The sequence below is a fragment of the Lissotriton vulgaris genome, chromosome 2_2 (assembly GCF_964263255.1).
Source record: "Lissotriton vulgaris chromosome 2_2, aLisVul1.2, whole genome shotgun sequence".
NCBI classification, from domain to species: domain Eukaryota; kingdom Metazoa; phylum Chordata; class Amphibia; order Caudata; family Salamandridae; genus Lissotriton; species Lissotriton vulgaris.
Window position 1 is genome coordinate 320,261,282 of NC_141688.1, and position 15,105 is coordinate 320,276,386.

General features: G+C 44.8%; 1 protein-coding gene across 3 annotated transcripts in view; it reads left to right on the plus strand.

The window, feature by feature from the left end:
• Positions 1 to 15,105, plus strand: part of LOC147729385 (uncharacterized) — a 387,516-nt gene that overhangs the window by 236,235 nt on the left and 136,176 nt on the right. For all 3 annotated transcript variants that reach the window (XM_086959688.1, XM_086959690.1, XM_086959691.1), the window contains exon 2: positions 53 to 770. In XM_086959688.1, the coding sequence (XP_086815814.1) occupies positions 53 to 770 (718 nt within the window). The remainder of the gene's footprint in view (positions 1 to 52; positions 771 to 15,105) is intronic.

A 15,105-nucleotide genomic window follows, 5' to 3' on the forward strand; every position in this document is an offset into this window, starting at 1 on the left:
GGACAAACTGCCTACAGCACTTGCTAATTTTCTGTTTCTTTATTTTATTTAGGGGAGTTTCTTGCACAAGCGCCCCGTTGCCATGAGTGACACAGACACAGACCAAGATACGTCTGAGCATCAGCGCCTGGTGGTGTCTGGTGACGCACAAGAGGCGGTGACCCAGATCAGGAAGCAGGAGCATCCACTCTGCGTTGCCCCGACCAGGAGGAACCTACTCATCATGGCTGGTGGCATTGTGCTGCTGAGTGTCCTAGCGGCGTCCGCGGCCTACCTCTCTGGTATGTCGGCCTCCACTCTGGTGGACGTCACTTCAGACTGTGGGGTTGTCCGGGGCACTCATAGCAGCATGGCGTATAGCTTCAAGGGGATCCCCTATGCCAAGCCACCAGTAGGACCCTTGAGATGGAGGCCACCGCAGAGCCTGCATGGCTCTTGCTGGAACGGTACCCTCGACGCCACCAAGTTCCAGTCCAGGTGTGCCCAAGTGCAGCCTCTCAGTGCCAATGGGACAGTGACGGGCTCGGAAGACTGCCTCTACCTGAATGTGTGGACTCCATCCCTGAGGCCTCAGGCCAAGCTACCAGTGATGGTCTGGATCCATGGGGGATACCTGCACATCTTCAGCGGGTCGGAGAAGGGCTACTCGCCCACCGAAGAGTTTACTGCGAAGACCAACGCTGTCCATGTCAGCTTCAACTACCGACTGAATGCGTTTGGCTTCATGGCGCTGCCAATGCTGCGAGAAGGGTCTCCAACCAACACCTCCGGTGAGTCTCCTTTTCGTATGGTACTCGATGAGTTCTCCCTGTGCAATTTGACTCACAAAACCAAACACTCCGTTACTGCCTGCCAGCCTGTCCCTTTCTACTGACAATTCCGCCTCGCCCCCACCCAGTTATGGACTATAGGGTCATCATGTTCTAAATTCCATATTGTGACCCCCATAGAAAGGGAACAGATACTCCGTATGGAGGCTAGCTCCCCCATGTGAGCGAAACAAAACTGAAGGACCTGGGCGACAGGATGCTGGGATCAAAAGCATGTCCAGAGAATGTCTGCCTTAACCCCCAACACAGGTGCTGATGTGCACAAGTTCCATATTTATGCATGACTCAGAAGGAAGACACCAAGATCCCGGCGCCCTATGCCTTCCCCTACCAAGATGTTCCCTCTAGCTGCACATGGAGTCCACCTGACCAGTACTATGAACATATACTCTGAGCACACCCAGTCCCATGTGTCTCTGAACTTGCAGTGCGGTCACAGTGGCCACCCCCTGTCGCACCCCTTGCATACTCCCTAGCCAGCAGATGGGTGCTACATCCACAGCCTCAGCGATTTAGTCTCCGCTTGAGCGCCAAGAGACCAAGTCTATCCACGACCCTGCAGCCCCCTCGAGAGGTCCTTGGTTGATTCTGAGGCGGGTTCAGAGGTTAGTGTCTGGCATGGATGGCATGTGTGCTTTGGCATTGTAACTGTGTGCACGTTGGCGCATCCGTAGCAAGTGGTGCAACAATAGGGTTGGTTTGATATGACCTAACCAATGTCTCTCTGAGTGTCTGGGCTGCTGTGTTCTGCATTATTTAGAGCCGGGCTGCTCTATATAGAAGATATTGCAGTATTCCAAAATGTACAATGTAGTCCCCAAGACCCTCTCCGTGAGGTGGAGCAGGAGAGGAAGGATTGATTGCCTTTCTGAACGTACTTCACAGAGAGGAGGAGTTTATTATTTGTCGGTGGATGAGGAGGACAGCCAGAGTGTATTCTTAGGGCTGAGATGGGATGTCTGGCAGTGTAGGAAGGCCTTCTGGATGCTAAGATTTAGAGGCGAGGTTCCCAAAATATAGCTGACATGAGTTTTTCCCTCTCTCGGCGTCTCAGAGCATCACTTTCCATCTCATCTACAGGTCTCCTGAGCAAGACAAAGACTTAATTGATGAATACTTAGATCTCATTGCCAACTTGCCCATCCAACATGTCCACACCACCCTCCTGGGGAACCTTAAACTTCCTCACAATACAAGCTTGTGAAAAACCACTCCCCCCCCCCCTCTTCAACAGACTCAGGAAGGTAAACTTACAGGACAGGCCTATCTTTTTATGTGCAGAGCTCTCCGCCCGACTGTGGAATGTCTGCACTTCTAAACTTACTATTAAAATGCAGTTTGGTGAATACTGAAAAAGCATAAACTTAAACAAACATGTAAGTTTACCTTTCTGAATCAGGTCCTCAGAGTGGCACAGGATATCACACAACCAAGACACTCCATAGACCACTCTCTTGACCTTGTCTTCTCAACATCACCAACAGTCCAATGCAGGTCACCCATACCACTGGACTCAGCCCATCGCCACCTCCCTATTCATGTCTACCAACTAACCAAGACAACCCAAAAGAGAAGACCAGCCCCTCAGATCCTTCAAATACTCCTAATGCTTGAACCCATCTCCCACCAGGTCAACTCCACCTCTGATGCCAACGCCCTGCTAAACAACTTCAGCATTGTCTTGGAAAACTATGTGAACATTCACACCACAATTAAAACACAGAAGTGCAAAGCCAAGCGTTTATCTCCCTGGTACGCTAAAGACACTGCTGACAGTAAAGATCCATCTGGAGATACCATCAATGAAGCCACCACCAGAAGCAGAACCCCTTTCAAGACCATCCAGCAGTGCATCAACCCCCTGCCAGACCCACCTAGTTCTCATTCCACAGAAAAGTGCAATGCCTTCAACCAAATCTTCAGTGAAACAATGCAGAAAGTCCGATATCACTTTGACAACACCAAGCTTTGTTTGTCCCTTATGCCCAATCCTTCCCATAGAATCCACAAAGGTTATCCTTACAAGCCAGATCTCTCGCAGATCTCGCCAGCTCAGTAAACATCCTCAAAGCCGCCACTTCTCATGAAGATGATTTCTTACCCTTCATAAAAACTCTCTCTGGAGACGCTCTCTTACCCCTCCTTACCATTGCTCATAACTGCCTCTCTCAAGGCATCTTCCCAGAAGATCTCAAGACGAGCCAGATCCGCCCACTCCTAAAAAAATCTACACTGGACCTTGATGACCTCGCCATCCACCGACCATGGCTCATCTACCATTTATCGGCAAGATCACTGACAAAGACATCTGGTTCGGCCACACATCATATTAATGCTTACCCTCCCCTGCAGGGCTACCAGTCTAGCTTCATATCACGCTGCAGCTACCACCTAACACATCGAAGACCATATTGTCCTGACCACAGATGAAGATGACCCCTGCCTCCTGGTATTGTTGGACCTCTCAGCGGCCTTCGACACAGTCTAGAATTTCACCTTCATAAGCACCTAGGAGTCTGAAATGGGATTCACCGGCAACACCCTTTACTGATTCTCCTTGTACCTTAAAAGCCTACACCAGTTTGTTTGCACGGGCAACTCCAAGTCCCAAAAGATTCTGATTACCTGCAATCCAAAGAGATACACCAACGAGTAATCCACTGGAGTACATCCAAAGTGTAATTCAGTGTAGTGTAGTTCCTATATTCCCAATAGGCTCTGCGCATTGGAATAATATATCCTATAGATGTGACATAGGACTGAGGTCAGTATGTCGCTATCGAATATACTAAACTTAATTGTGAGTGCCAGCTAGCTCAGAGGTCTCTAGAAACTTTCTCGAATACACAAGAAGGGATTAGTTTCTGACAACCGCATAAACATGAGAACTTTATTTCCCTAGGACTGGAACAAATATCTTCAGAGTCGTGGAAACAATAGATAACTATTTTACTCAGTCAATCGTGCATGCTTCGTTTCTACAGAGTTGCAGAGAAATAGCGAGACAGGCGTTTTGAATAAAAGGGTTTATTGAACAGTCTTCTTTCTCAAGCAAGAGAGGTGAACTGCTACAATCGTTAGACGGAATGCAAAGTATAATGCCTACAGCATGAATAGTATTATAAAATAATACTGTAATAGCATTGTCTAGTGTTATGACATATAAAAATACACACATAAATAACACAGGCTAAAATACTCAACTGGTGCTTCTAAAATACGCCTACCCCAATGTACCTAACCTAAGTCTAGTACGAGGGAAGAAGTAAGTATGGTTTTTAGCATAGGTTTAGTTTTTGCCAAGAACTGCCAAAGGTTTCTCTAGGTTCCAATCAGCTTCATACCATAGAATGAAAAGAGGCTGGTATCTCCGTCTCGGACTCGATTTCCCAACACCCTGCAAGGGGAGTCCGAAACACTGGAGCTGGATTCTCGGCAGGAGGATGTCAGCTGCTGTTCAGTGTGTCAGCTGGAGAGTCGGCTTCCTTCGGCACTTGCTGTACCGAGCTGCATTGGGAAAGTAGGTAGTCGAACTGCACCGAACCACACTGTGCTTTGCCATTGCAAGTGAGGTTATATTTATACCTTGAAGGTGTTTAGGAATGCAATCTTTGACGTAAAGTGGGGCATATGAACGCCATGGATGAACCCCTAAGGAATAGTTGTTCATGCATAATAATGAGTTTATTGGAGAAATCAATATTACGGCTAGGGGAAGTCCCTTTTGCGTAACCTTTTCCATGCTCATGACGGAGGCGCTCCGTCATGAGCCTCGGTTGAGCTGTGCTCATGACGGAGCGGTTCCGTCATGGCCCGCTCGGCGCAACTGCGTGGCGCGAATTCCGCGCCTGCGCTGGACGTTCAATTGAGCGGGCGGGGCCATGACGGAACCGCTCCGTCATGAGCACAGCTCAACCGCGGCTTGTGACGGAGCGGCTCCGTCACGAGCATGCGAGCGCCGCTCTGCCCCCCTCCCCCCTAGCGCTGCGGCGGAATTGCCGCTGCAGCGAAGGGGTTAAGAGTCTGGTTTTCCAAGAAATCATTGTGACATTGATGAACGGATGGAAGTAGCCATGCCTGTATTTGGGTAGCATGGGCTATGCCTAAATAAGGGCATGATTTCTATGCCTATAAAAGGGCAATGCGAATTGAACCTATTTAAGGGCATGAATCGGTAAAATAATTAGTAATCTAAAACGCCATACAACACCAGAGGAGTATACAAAAAAGTGTAATCAAAAGGAATAATTCCAAAGGAGTATACCAAAAGTGTAATCCAAAGGGATACAACTCGTGGGTATCAAGGACCCCCTGATAAGGATGAGACTCCTGGGTCAGGGACAACAATTTTTTGTGAAGGTAAAAACCTAGGCAGGCTAGAAGTACAAGAGCTGGCTGATTATAAAACACAATATTCAAAAACACAAATAATAAAAATGATTACTGCAATGCACTGAAATGATATCAAAAGAGATACTCTTTAATATAGATATATAAAAGATAAATGTACATATAAAGTTAATAAATTACAGAATAGACATATTAAATCATGAAGTTCATGTGATTATTTTCAAAATGTATAAAAAGACTTCATAACATAAAATTGATTCTTTATCTTCAAAAGTATTCTCTAATTGTAGAGAATAAGGCTGTGTGTCGTGTGTCAACGCGTTTCGACAAAAACATTTGTCTTCATCAGGACAAAACGGATGGTCAGCCAAATTTTTCTAAAATAATTGATAACCAGACGGATATAAAGTAGTTGTAGGGAGTAAGGCACCTTTCCTTCTTTTTTACAAATCCGGATTCGGTATGTGATAACTGTCTAAGCAGTGTTCACTGCCTCCATCTTACTGTCACCTATCAAAACTCTCATTCATCTCTTTTTGGAGCGGGGGAGGAATTCTCAGGCTTTCAGGTCTTATTCTGTCATCACGTAGCAGTCGGTGAAAACACCGATGTTTGTAGATTTTGTTATTTATCCAGAGTGGCTGTGTTCTTGTAACGTCGTTTGTAGTCGTGTAAAAGACGCGGCGACAGAGGCCTTTGATTATTTTGACAAATTGTTCATATATCCCGGTGGTTGTTGGCGGCGCCTCTGATGCCTGAAAAGTTCAAGACGTGGCCCCTTCGCTACGGATCTGCGGCGCCTCGACCTTCCTCAGCTACTCCTGTCGGCAAAGGGATACATACACCAACGAGTAATCCACTGGAGTACATCCAAAGTGTAATCTAAGTTCAAGTAGAATTTTATTAGGAGAAACAAAGTTAATATTACAAAGAGCAAGAATGAAGACAACATCATCAAAACGGATATTAAACTAGGTTACCACAATAAATATCATATAATAAAGAATGCAGGGGAGGGAAAAGAAAAAGGGAATACAAAAATAAAAAGCAAATGAGGCTATTCAATTAAAGTGTACACTCACAGAGGCAATGTAACGTGGGATATAAAACAAAACGTGCGGGGAGTTAAATGCTAAAGAAATAGAAGGAACAAAAGGTTATTCAAGGGGGTTTTGAAACTTCTTGCTGAAATGGGGGTAAGTGAGAGGATCGTTTGGAGCAGACATCTAGATAAAGGGTAACAGGGAGCCATAATGCATGTCGTTTTGGGGCCAAAGTAACGGGATAAACGAATGCAGTGTCCAACCTGTGATTGTAACAGACATTAAACCACCAGGCTTTGAAAGTAATACTCTCGGAATTTTTCCAGTTAACAGTGATCTGTTGAAACGCAACAGCTAGTAACAAATCAATAACCTGGGTATTTGTTTCAACTGCAGTCCAGGAAGGGGAGAGTGAACCAAGGAAAATGTCAGTAATAGAGAAAGGGATAGAAGTCTGGAAGATAGAATTGAGTTGATCCCACACTTTAGTCCAAAAAGCGTGTGTGAGAGGACATAGAAAAAGCATGTGAAAAAGTGTGGCACCGGGGGTGGAGCAAGACCAACAGAGGTCTGGAACCACAGGGAATCTTTTGTGAAGGAGGGATGGCGTGTAAAGAAGTCGATTGTAAAGGAAGAAAAGTGTTTGTGTAAGAGAGGCAGCTCTGGACGATTTACGGATCTTAATCCAAATTTTATCCCACAAGGAGGTGGACCACGAGACGGCAAGGTCAGATTCCCATTGCTCCTCCACCGTTGTTTTAGGCCGAGGGAAAGGGGGGTTATGGAAGGAGTGATATATGGAAGATGCTGAAGAACCGGAGCGGAGTTGGAGATGGAGAGAAGAAAGCGGAGTAGGGGAGATCGGAGGTGAAGGAGAGTGAGATAGGGAATCATAAGTAGACATAACTGCAGTCTTAAGCAAGATGTATTTGTGAATAAAGGAAGAAGGAAGAGAAAAGAGACGACGTAGATCCTGAAAAGGCATGAAGTCAGATCCAGAGAAAAGTTGGGAGACCCAGATTAAGCCTCGTTGCCTCCAAGTTTTCCAATAGAAAGGTTTCAGCTTAATAAGAATGTTGTTGTTATACCAAATGGTGGTAGTCAGGAATTCAGTGATGGAGGAGGGAGGAGGAGGAGTGGAGGCTAAAAGTAGTTTCGCTGTGTATTTGTGAATTGGAGTGGACACAAATTGGGGTTTACGAGAAAAGGAAAGATATTCGGCAAAGGAAAAGGGAGAAAGAGAAAGGCGTTCGAGTTCAGCCCAAAGGGGGAGAGTATCGGTAGGATCTTTAAGCCAGATAGCTGCCTGTTTCAAGAGGAAGGCTCGGTGATAAGCAGGAAAATTTGGGAAGTTAACCCCGCCTTCCGATTTAGGGAAACGTAATCTCGAAAGGGACATGCGTGGTTTCTTACCAGACCATAAAAATGAGGATAAGGTAGTATTGATTTTGGCAAAAAATTTGGCAGGGATGGAAATAGGAATATTAGAGATAGTATAGAGGACAATTGGGGATAACATCATTTTAATGGTATCAAGGCGACCCCACCAGGAAAGATATAGGGGATGCCACCTAGAAGTGAGGTCAGATAACTTCTGAGTGCATTTAGTAAGACATAGTGAGATAGTATCCGAGATAGAAGGAGTAATATGCAAACCGAGGTATTTTATATGGGTCGGGCTCCATTTGAATTGAGACGCCGTAAAATCAGACTTGAAGGTGAATTTGGTAAGGGGTAAGATTTCGCATTTGTCATTATTTAATTTATAGCCAGAAAGATGGGAATAAGTGTTGACTTCGGCTAGGAAAGTTGGGATAGATAGCGATGGATTCGAAATGAAGAGTAGAATGTCGTCTGCGTAGGCAGCGAGCTTGATTTGCGAATGAGAGAGAGGGAAGCCGTGAATGTTTGGGTTTTGACGTAGCTTGGATAAAAAGGGTTCTAGAGCAAGATTAAAGAGAAATGGGGAGAGAGGGCAGCCTTGCCTTACGCCTCTTCCGAGGCTAAAAAAAGAAGAAATCAGACCATTAGCACAGACCGCTGCTCTAGGATTTGCATAAAGAAAGGAGATGAGGGAAATGAAATTAGGGCCAAACCCAAACCATTTCAGTGCGGAGAAAAGGAATGGCCATTCAACTCTGTCGAATGCCTTCTCGGCATCCAGGGCGATTGCGGCTAGGGACTTACTAAAGCGCGGTGATTTAGACAAAACATTAAAGAGGAGTCTGGTGTTATCGGAGATGAAGCGGCCTTTAACAAATCCTGATTGTTCAGGACCGAGGAGATCTGGGAGAAAAGAATCCAATCTAATGGCTAAAGATTTGGCGTATATCTTGTAATCAATGTTAACAAGTGATATTGGTCTATAATTTTTACAATGTTGAGCGTCCTTCCCCTCCTTTGGTATAATACAAATATAAGCGTCTGAGAAGGTACCCGAGGAAGCACCACTGGTTTTGAAGGAATCAAGAAGAGAAAGTAATTTGGGCAGCAAAAGAGTGGAAAAGTGTTGATAAAATTCGACTGTGAAGCCATCTGGGCCGGGTGCCTTGTCTTTCTTAAGGGAATGAAGTGCTTTGTGTAATTCGCGAATAGTGAGGGGGGATTCGAGAGAAGTAAGGTCTACAGGAAAGTTGGGAGGAGGTTGAATGCTAGTAAAAAAGGTAGAGAGAGAATGAGCAGAGGGTTGAGTGCCAGAAGAGTAAAGTGTAGAATAGAAGCGGGAAAATTCCTCCAAGATATCCACATCTTTATGTTGGAGGATGGAATTAACATCAAAAATAGACTCAATATTCAATTTGTTTTGTTTAACTTTCAAATAGTTAGCAAGGATTTTCCCCGCCTTATTCTTCCCCCCATAAAATTTTGAGCTGGATTTCAATAAGTACAGGGATGCATCATCTGTAGACTGTTTGTTGTAGTTCATTTTCGCGTTAACAAGAGCAGTTAAACTTTCCTGGGAATGAGAGGTATAGAAGGCGTGCTCTAGAACTTTGATCTGAGATAAAAGATCACTGGCCCGTTTACGGGCAAGTTTACGTTTCGCAGCAACATGTCTGAGAATAAAGTCTCTGGCTGCAGCTTTGTAAGCATCCCAGATTGTGTGAGTGGCTAAGGAGGGAGTATCATTAATAACAAAAAATTCGGTGGTAAACTCAATAAAGGAGGTAGTAAATTTGGGGTCAAGAAGGAGGGCGTTGTTGAAACGCCATCTTTTGGGACCATTGGATTTGGGTAAAATGTCGATATTGATTAGAACTGGGGCGTGATCGGAGAATACTATAGGGCCAATCTCAGCTTGGGTGAGGGATTGGGACAGATGGTGAGACAGAAAAATATAGTCAATACGTGATTGGGAGTGGTGAACCGGGGAGTAAAACGTAAATTCTGTACTGGTAGGGTTACATATTCGCCAAGCATCAATCAGGTTATGTTGGGAAATGGCGTGCGTGAAGAGTTTGTGGGATTTGTTAGGAACAAAAGAAGATTTGGAACGCCTGTCCAAAAAGGGGTCGAGGGGTAGGTTGCAATCGCCTGCTAAAATAAAATTGTCATCAATACATTCTGTAATACGAGAGGCAAACGCATTCCAGAAAATAGGATTACCACCTGTGGGAGCATAAACATTGAGCAAGGAAAAGGGGACACCTTTAGAGGAAAGTTTAACAAATAGCCATCTGCCATCAGGATCAGATTCGGATTGCAGCACAGAATGAGAAAAGGACTTTCGAATCAACAAAACAACACCATTTCTTTTGCCATCACCAGGAGCCGAAAAGACCTTCCCCACCCAGCCTCTTTGGAGCTTAGCAGCCTCGGTATCAGAAAGATGGGTTTCTTGTAAGAAGGCGACATCTACATTTAATTTAGCTAAATGGGAAAGAATCTTTTGCCGCTTAATAGGTGAACTTAAACCTTTAACGTTCCATGAAACAATGCGCACTGACATCAAGAACAATTAAGAAGGGAGAGTGTATACAGGAAACACAAGAAAGCCTCATAATATCTAAAAAAGGAAAAATGGAAGAAGGAAAAATAAGAATGCTCGACAAAGAGAAGGAAAAAAAGAACACAGAGAGGAAGTACCATGAAGAAAAATAACAGTGCAAAAGAATGAGGAAATCTTGATATGAAGGCAATAGAGATCAGGGTTAGGGAAAAAGCAGCATATGAAAGGAACCATAGGAGACAAAGAGAAAATATCATGAAGAGATGGCATTGGAAAGGAGGTAAAGCAAGTTGAAAAAGTAAACGATGGAAAATGGTAAGAAAATACTGAGAAAGAACATGAGGGACACTGTAATACCATGTTGGTAAAAGAGTCATGAAGATATACGATGGGAAAAGATCAACATAGAAGGGTAGTAGAAATGAAGAGCACGTAAGTAAAAAGAAAAGGTTATGTACAAGGTAAGAAGAAAAGGCGGTAAAAATGGAAAAGAGAAGAAAAGGTAGAGAAAATTGTAGAATGTTGCAAGAGAATGAGTGAAAATGTAAGATAAAGGGGAGGAAAGATGATGTAAAAAAAAGATTGTGGAAAAGAATCGAAAGAGGGGAGAGACAACAGAAGAATGATAAGAGAGTGAGATAGGAAAATCAAAAAGAAAGTCAGGAACAAGCTTAGAGAAAGTGGCACAAAAAGAGCCAGCAATAACCTAGAAAAAAAACAGACAAAAACATTCAGAACGAAAGGGATCATGGCAACAATGGAGAAGGAAAATGTAGGGTGGTACTTACAAGGAGTGGTGGGGAATGGATACGTCCAAGGGTCAGGACACAAAAGGGGAAATTTGGAGATGAGAGGAGGGAGGGAAGGCCAACCAACGGAGGTCAGGTGACGGAGCAACAAGACGTCCAACCGGAGAGACGTGACGGAACACAAAGAAATAATCTGTGGAAGAGAAGGAAAACAAGAATTTTAGAAACAGGCAAGCGACAACAATTCCAGGTAGAAACAAGATTAAACATTCAAAGAACATGTAATAAACCAGCACATGCAATGGACATTGAAGTTATGCAGCAGCTGAAGAACCTGTGAAGAAAAGATCAAAACAGTATACAAAAAACCAGACACCATGAGTATCAGGGTAATCCAAAAAATATTAGAAGAAAAAAAAGTCAAGGCGGAAATGAAGAAGAAGAACTAGAAAACTCCATGTCGGCAGATCCGCAAGAGTTCAGAAAACTTCGGAGTCGAAGAGGATCCTCAAAAGTCATAGTCTTGTTGTTATGAGTGACTTTGAACAAGCAAGGATGAAAAAGTCCATATCTGGCTCCGATGGAACGTAGTTCTGGTCTCATATCAAGAAATGCCTTGCGTCGTGATGCAGTAGCTTTGGCGTAATCCTGGGCAAAGAATAACGTGGAGTCCGACCACTTAAGGTGAGGTATCGCCTTAGCTGCTAATAGAACCTTCAGCAGGTCTGTGTATTCAAGAAAATACATTATTACACCTCTAGGCTTCGTCGCAGGAGAGACATTGGAGGGAGCTCGACCAAGCCTGTGCGCTCGTTGGATATTAAGTGATGTACCCTCAGGAAGGTGCAGGAGTTTGGGTAAGAGAGATTTGAGGAAGGCGATGGCGTCAGTCCCCTCGCAACCTTCCTTCAGGCCGTAGAGGCGTAGGTTGTTGCGCCTATTTCTATTTTCAAGGTCCTCCACCTGCTTCTGGAGTGACGAGACGCGTGCATCTATGTGGACCACCTTGGTCGCGGTTTCCTGGAGAGATGACACAGATTTTTCTACCGTGGAAACCCTGGAGTCCATGAGGGACCAGTTGTCGGTCAATGTTTGCAGTTTGGAGTTTGTCTCCTCCATGAAGGGGCGCAGTGCTCTTATTTCCTCAAGGAGAAGCTCCAAGGAAATGGCTGTCGGCGACTTTGGTGGTGACGGAGGATTGTGCTTCAACCGCTTTAGGGTAGTTTTCGATCCTGACGAAGTGGGAATATCCATTGTGAGTGATGCTTCGCAAGCGGAGGGGTCTGCAGATGCTTCTAAGTGAGCCAATGCAGTAAATAGTTTGGAATTCTTGATGAAATTTCGCTTGGAAGACTTGCCAGGACACTCCGCCATGAGATCCCAAGTAGGAGGGGTCACCAGTAAAATATGAATCAATCAAAGAAGTACTGCAGGTAATTGACAGAATCAGCAAAGTCAATAGGAGGAGGATTAAAGATAAAAATCCAAAAAACCAGGTGAAATGACGAAAATATGATATGAAAAATGAGAAAAAATCAGGTTAGTGATATAAATGGAGCTGATGTAGATTGAAGTCTAAAATGGCTGCCAAAGTTGAGGAGAAAACAGCAGGGCAGGCGATAAGAATAAAAAAAACTTTTCCAAAATGAAGATAAAGTCACCTGTAGAAGCTGTGATTTATTAACAGCATTTCCTGCTGAATTGTATTGTTTTCTGTCAAATGCCGGTATCAGGAGGCTGCCGCCGTCGCATGTTCGTGCCTCAGACGAACGCCGTGTGGAAAAACAAAATGGCGGTCGCGGCTGAAGCAAAGCCGCGACCGGAGTGAAACTGGAGCTACGGGGCAGAGCCAGTTGATGGTGTAGTCGGCATAAACCTCAAAAGGTGCAGGAAACGTTCCGGTGCTGAATGCTGCAGAGCATGTCGGAGTGCGAGGGCTGGAACCGCCGCGAATCCCCGGTAAGGACGGAGCTCTACTCCGGGACCGCCATCCGCCTCGGGCGCTAAGCCACGCCCCCTCCCAAAGTGTAATCTAAAGGAGTATACCTAAAGTGTAATCCAAAGGTATTCTTCCAAAGGTAATCCAAAGACGTATACCAAAAGTGTAATCCAAAGGGATACACCAATGAGTAATCCACTGGAGTACATCCAAAGTGTAATCCAAATGAGTATACCTAAGGTGTAATCCAAAGAAATACTTCCAAAGGAGTATACCAAAAGTGTAATCCAAAGGGGTACTTCCACAGCTAATCCAAAGGAGTATACCAAAAGTATAATCAAAACGGATACACCAATGAGTAATCCACTGGAGTACATCCAAAGTGTAATCCAAAGGAGTATACCTAAAGTGTAATCCAAAGAGTTACTTCCAAAGGAGTATACCAAATGTGTATCCCAAAGAGATTAAATCAATTTATCGAGCACAACAAAATATTACACGAGACGCAATCAGGCTTTAGACCCGGCTTTAGCACTGAAACAGCACTAATTGAGGTGGCCGAGTCAGTGAGGTGGTCGATGGATTCGGGAGATTCAGCTATGCTGGGGCTCCTGGATATGTCGGCCGCCATTGATACGGTCGACCACGATATACTGCTGTTACGATTGGCGGAGATAGGCATCCAGGGCCAGGCTTTGGAGTGGCTACAATCGTACCTGACCCAAAGGACTCAGAAGGTGGCGCTAAGGGATGTCTCTTCTTCACCTAAAGCCCTTAGCTGTGGTATCCCCCAGGGCTCGGCCCTGAGCCCACTCTTATTTAATGTTTACCTTGCTCCACTCGATTGCCAACTGGGGGATCAAGGCAATCTCATACGCCGATGACACCCAGTTGGTGTTCCCATATTCAGAAGTGTCAGAGGCATCCTTTCTGAGCTTTAAGGGTGCCTACAAGATGTGGCCTGCTGGATGAACACCAATAAACTAAAACTTAATGCTAGCAAGACAGAGGTGATCTTTTTCGGCAAAGGCCCCCCTCCACCATCTGATCGGTGGTGGCCGGCAGAGATGGGACAAACCCCCTCGCCCAGCCATTCAGCAAGAAATCTAGGGGTACGGTGGGACGACAAGCTGTCCTTTGTATCACACATCCAGCAAGTGGCTGGTTGCTGCATGAGTAAGTTGAGGAATCTTCGTAAGATTCTTCGACTTTTACCAGCTAGCTGCTGTAAAACTGTAATCCACGCCACAGTTACATCTAGGCTGGATTACGCTAACGGTTTGTATTTGGGCTTACCGAAGTATCTTATACAACAATTGCAACTGGTCCAAAATGCGGCTGCGAGACTCTTAATGAGGATTCCCTTCAAGCACTCAGTCTCTCCGCACCTCCTCTCCCTTCACTGGTTACCAGTTGCAAGCAGAATAAAATTTAAAGCACTCACCTTGGCCTTTAGATCTCTATTCGGTAACTGCCCAAATTACCTGAAAGCCCGACTACCAAGGTACACTCAAGCCCGCTCCCTTGGATCCAACAACTGCATCCGTATTGCAGCCCCTAGAGCGAAAAGAGCCTGGTTAGGTGGACAAACTTTCTTGGCCAATGTGGCGACATTATAGAACTCGCTGCCCCCTGCTCTCCAACAGGCCCCATCCGAAGCCTGTTTCAAGCGTTTGTTGAAAACCTGGCTGTTTGCCCAGCCACGCTCTCCAGCTTTCACCCCACGGTGACAACATTGTTCCTACAGCGCCGAGACACCTCCTCGTGAGGTAGGTGATCGCGCTTTATAAAACGCTGTATTATTATTATTATTATTATTATTATTATTATTATTATTATACACAAACGAGTAATCCACTGGAGTACATCCAAAGGGTAATCCAAAGGGAAACACCAATGACTAATCCACAGTGTAATCCAAAGGAGTATACCTAAGGTGTAATCCAAACAGATACTTCCAAAGGTAATCCAAAGGAGTATACCAAAAGTTTAATCCAAAGGGGATACTACTAAAGCTAATCCAAAGGAGTACACCAAAAGTGTAATCTAAAGGGATACACCAATGAGTAATCCACTGGAGTATATCCAAACTGTAATCCAAAGGAGTACACCAAAAGGGTAATCCAAAGGGATACTTCCAAAGCTAATCCAAATCAGTATACCAAATGTGTAATCCAAAGGGATACACCAACGAGTAATTAACTGGAGTACATCCAAAGGGTAATCCAAAGGAGTATACCTAAAA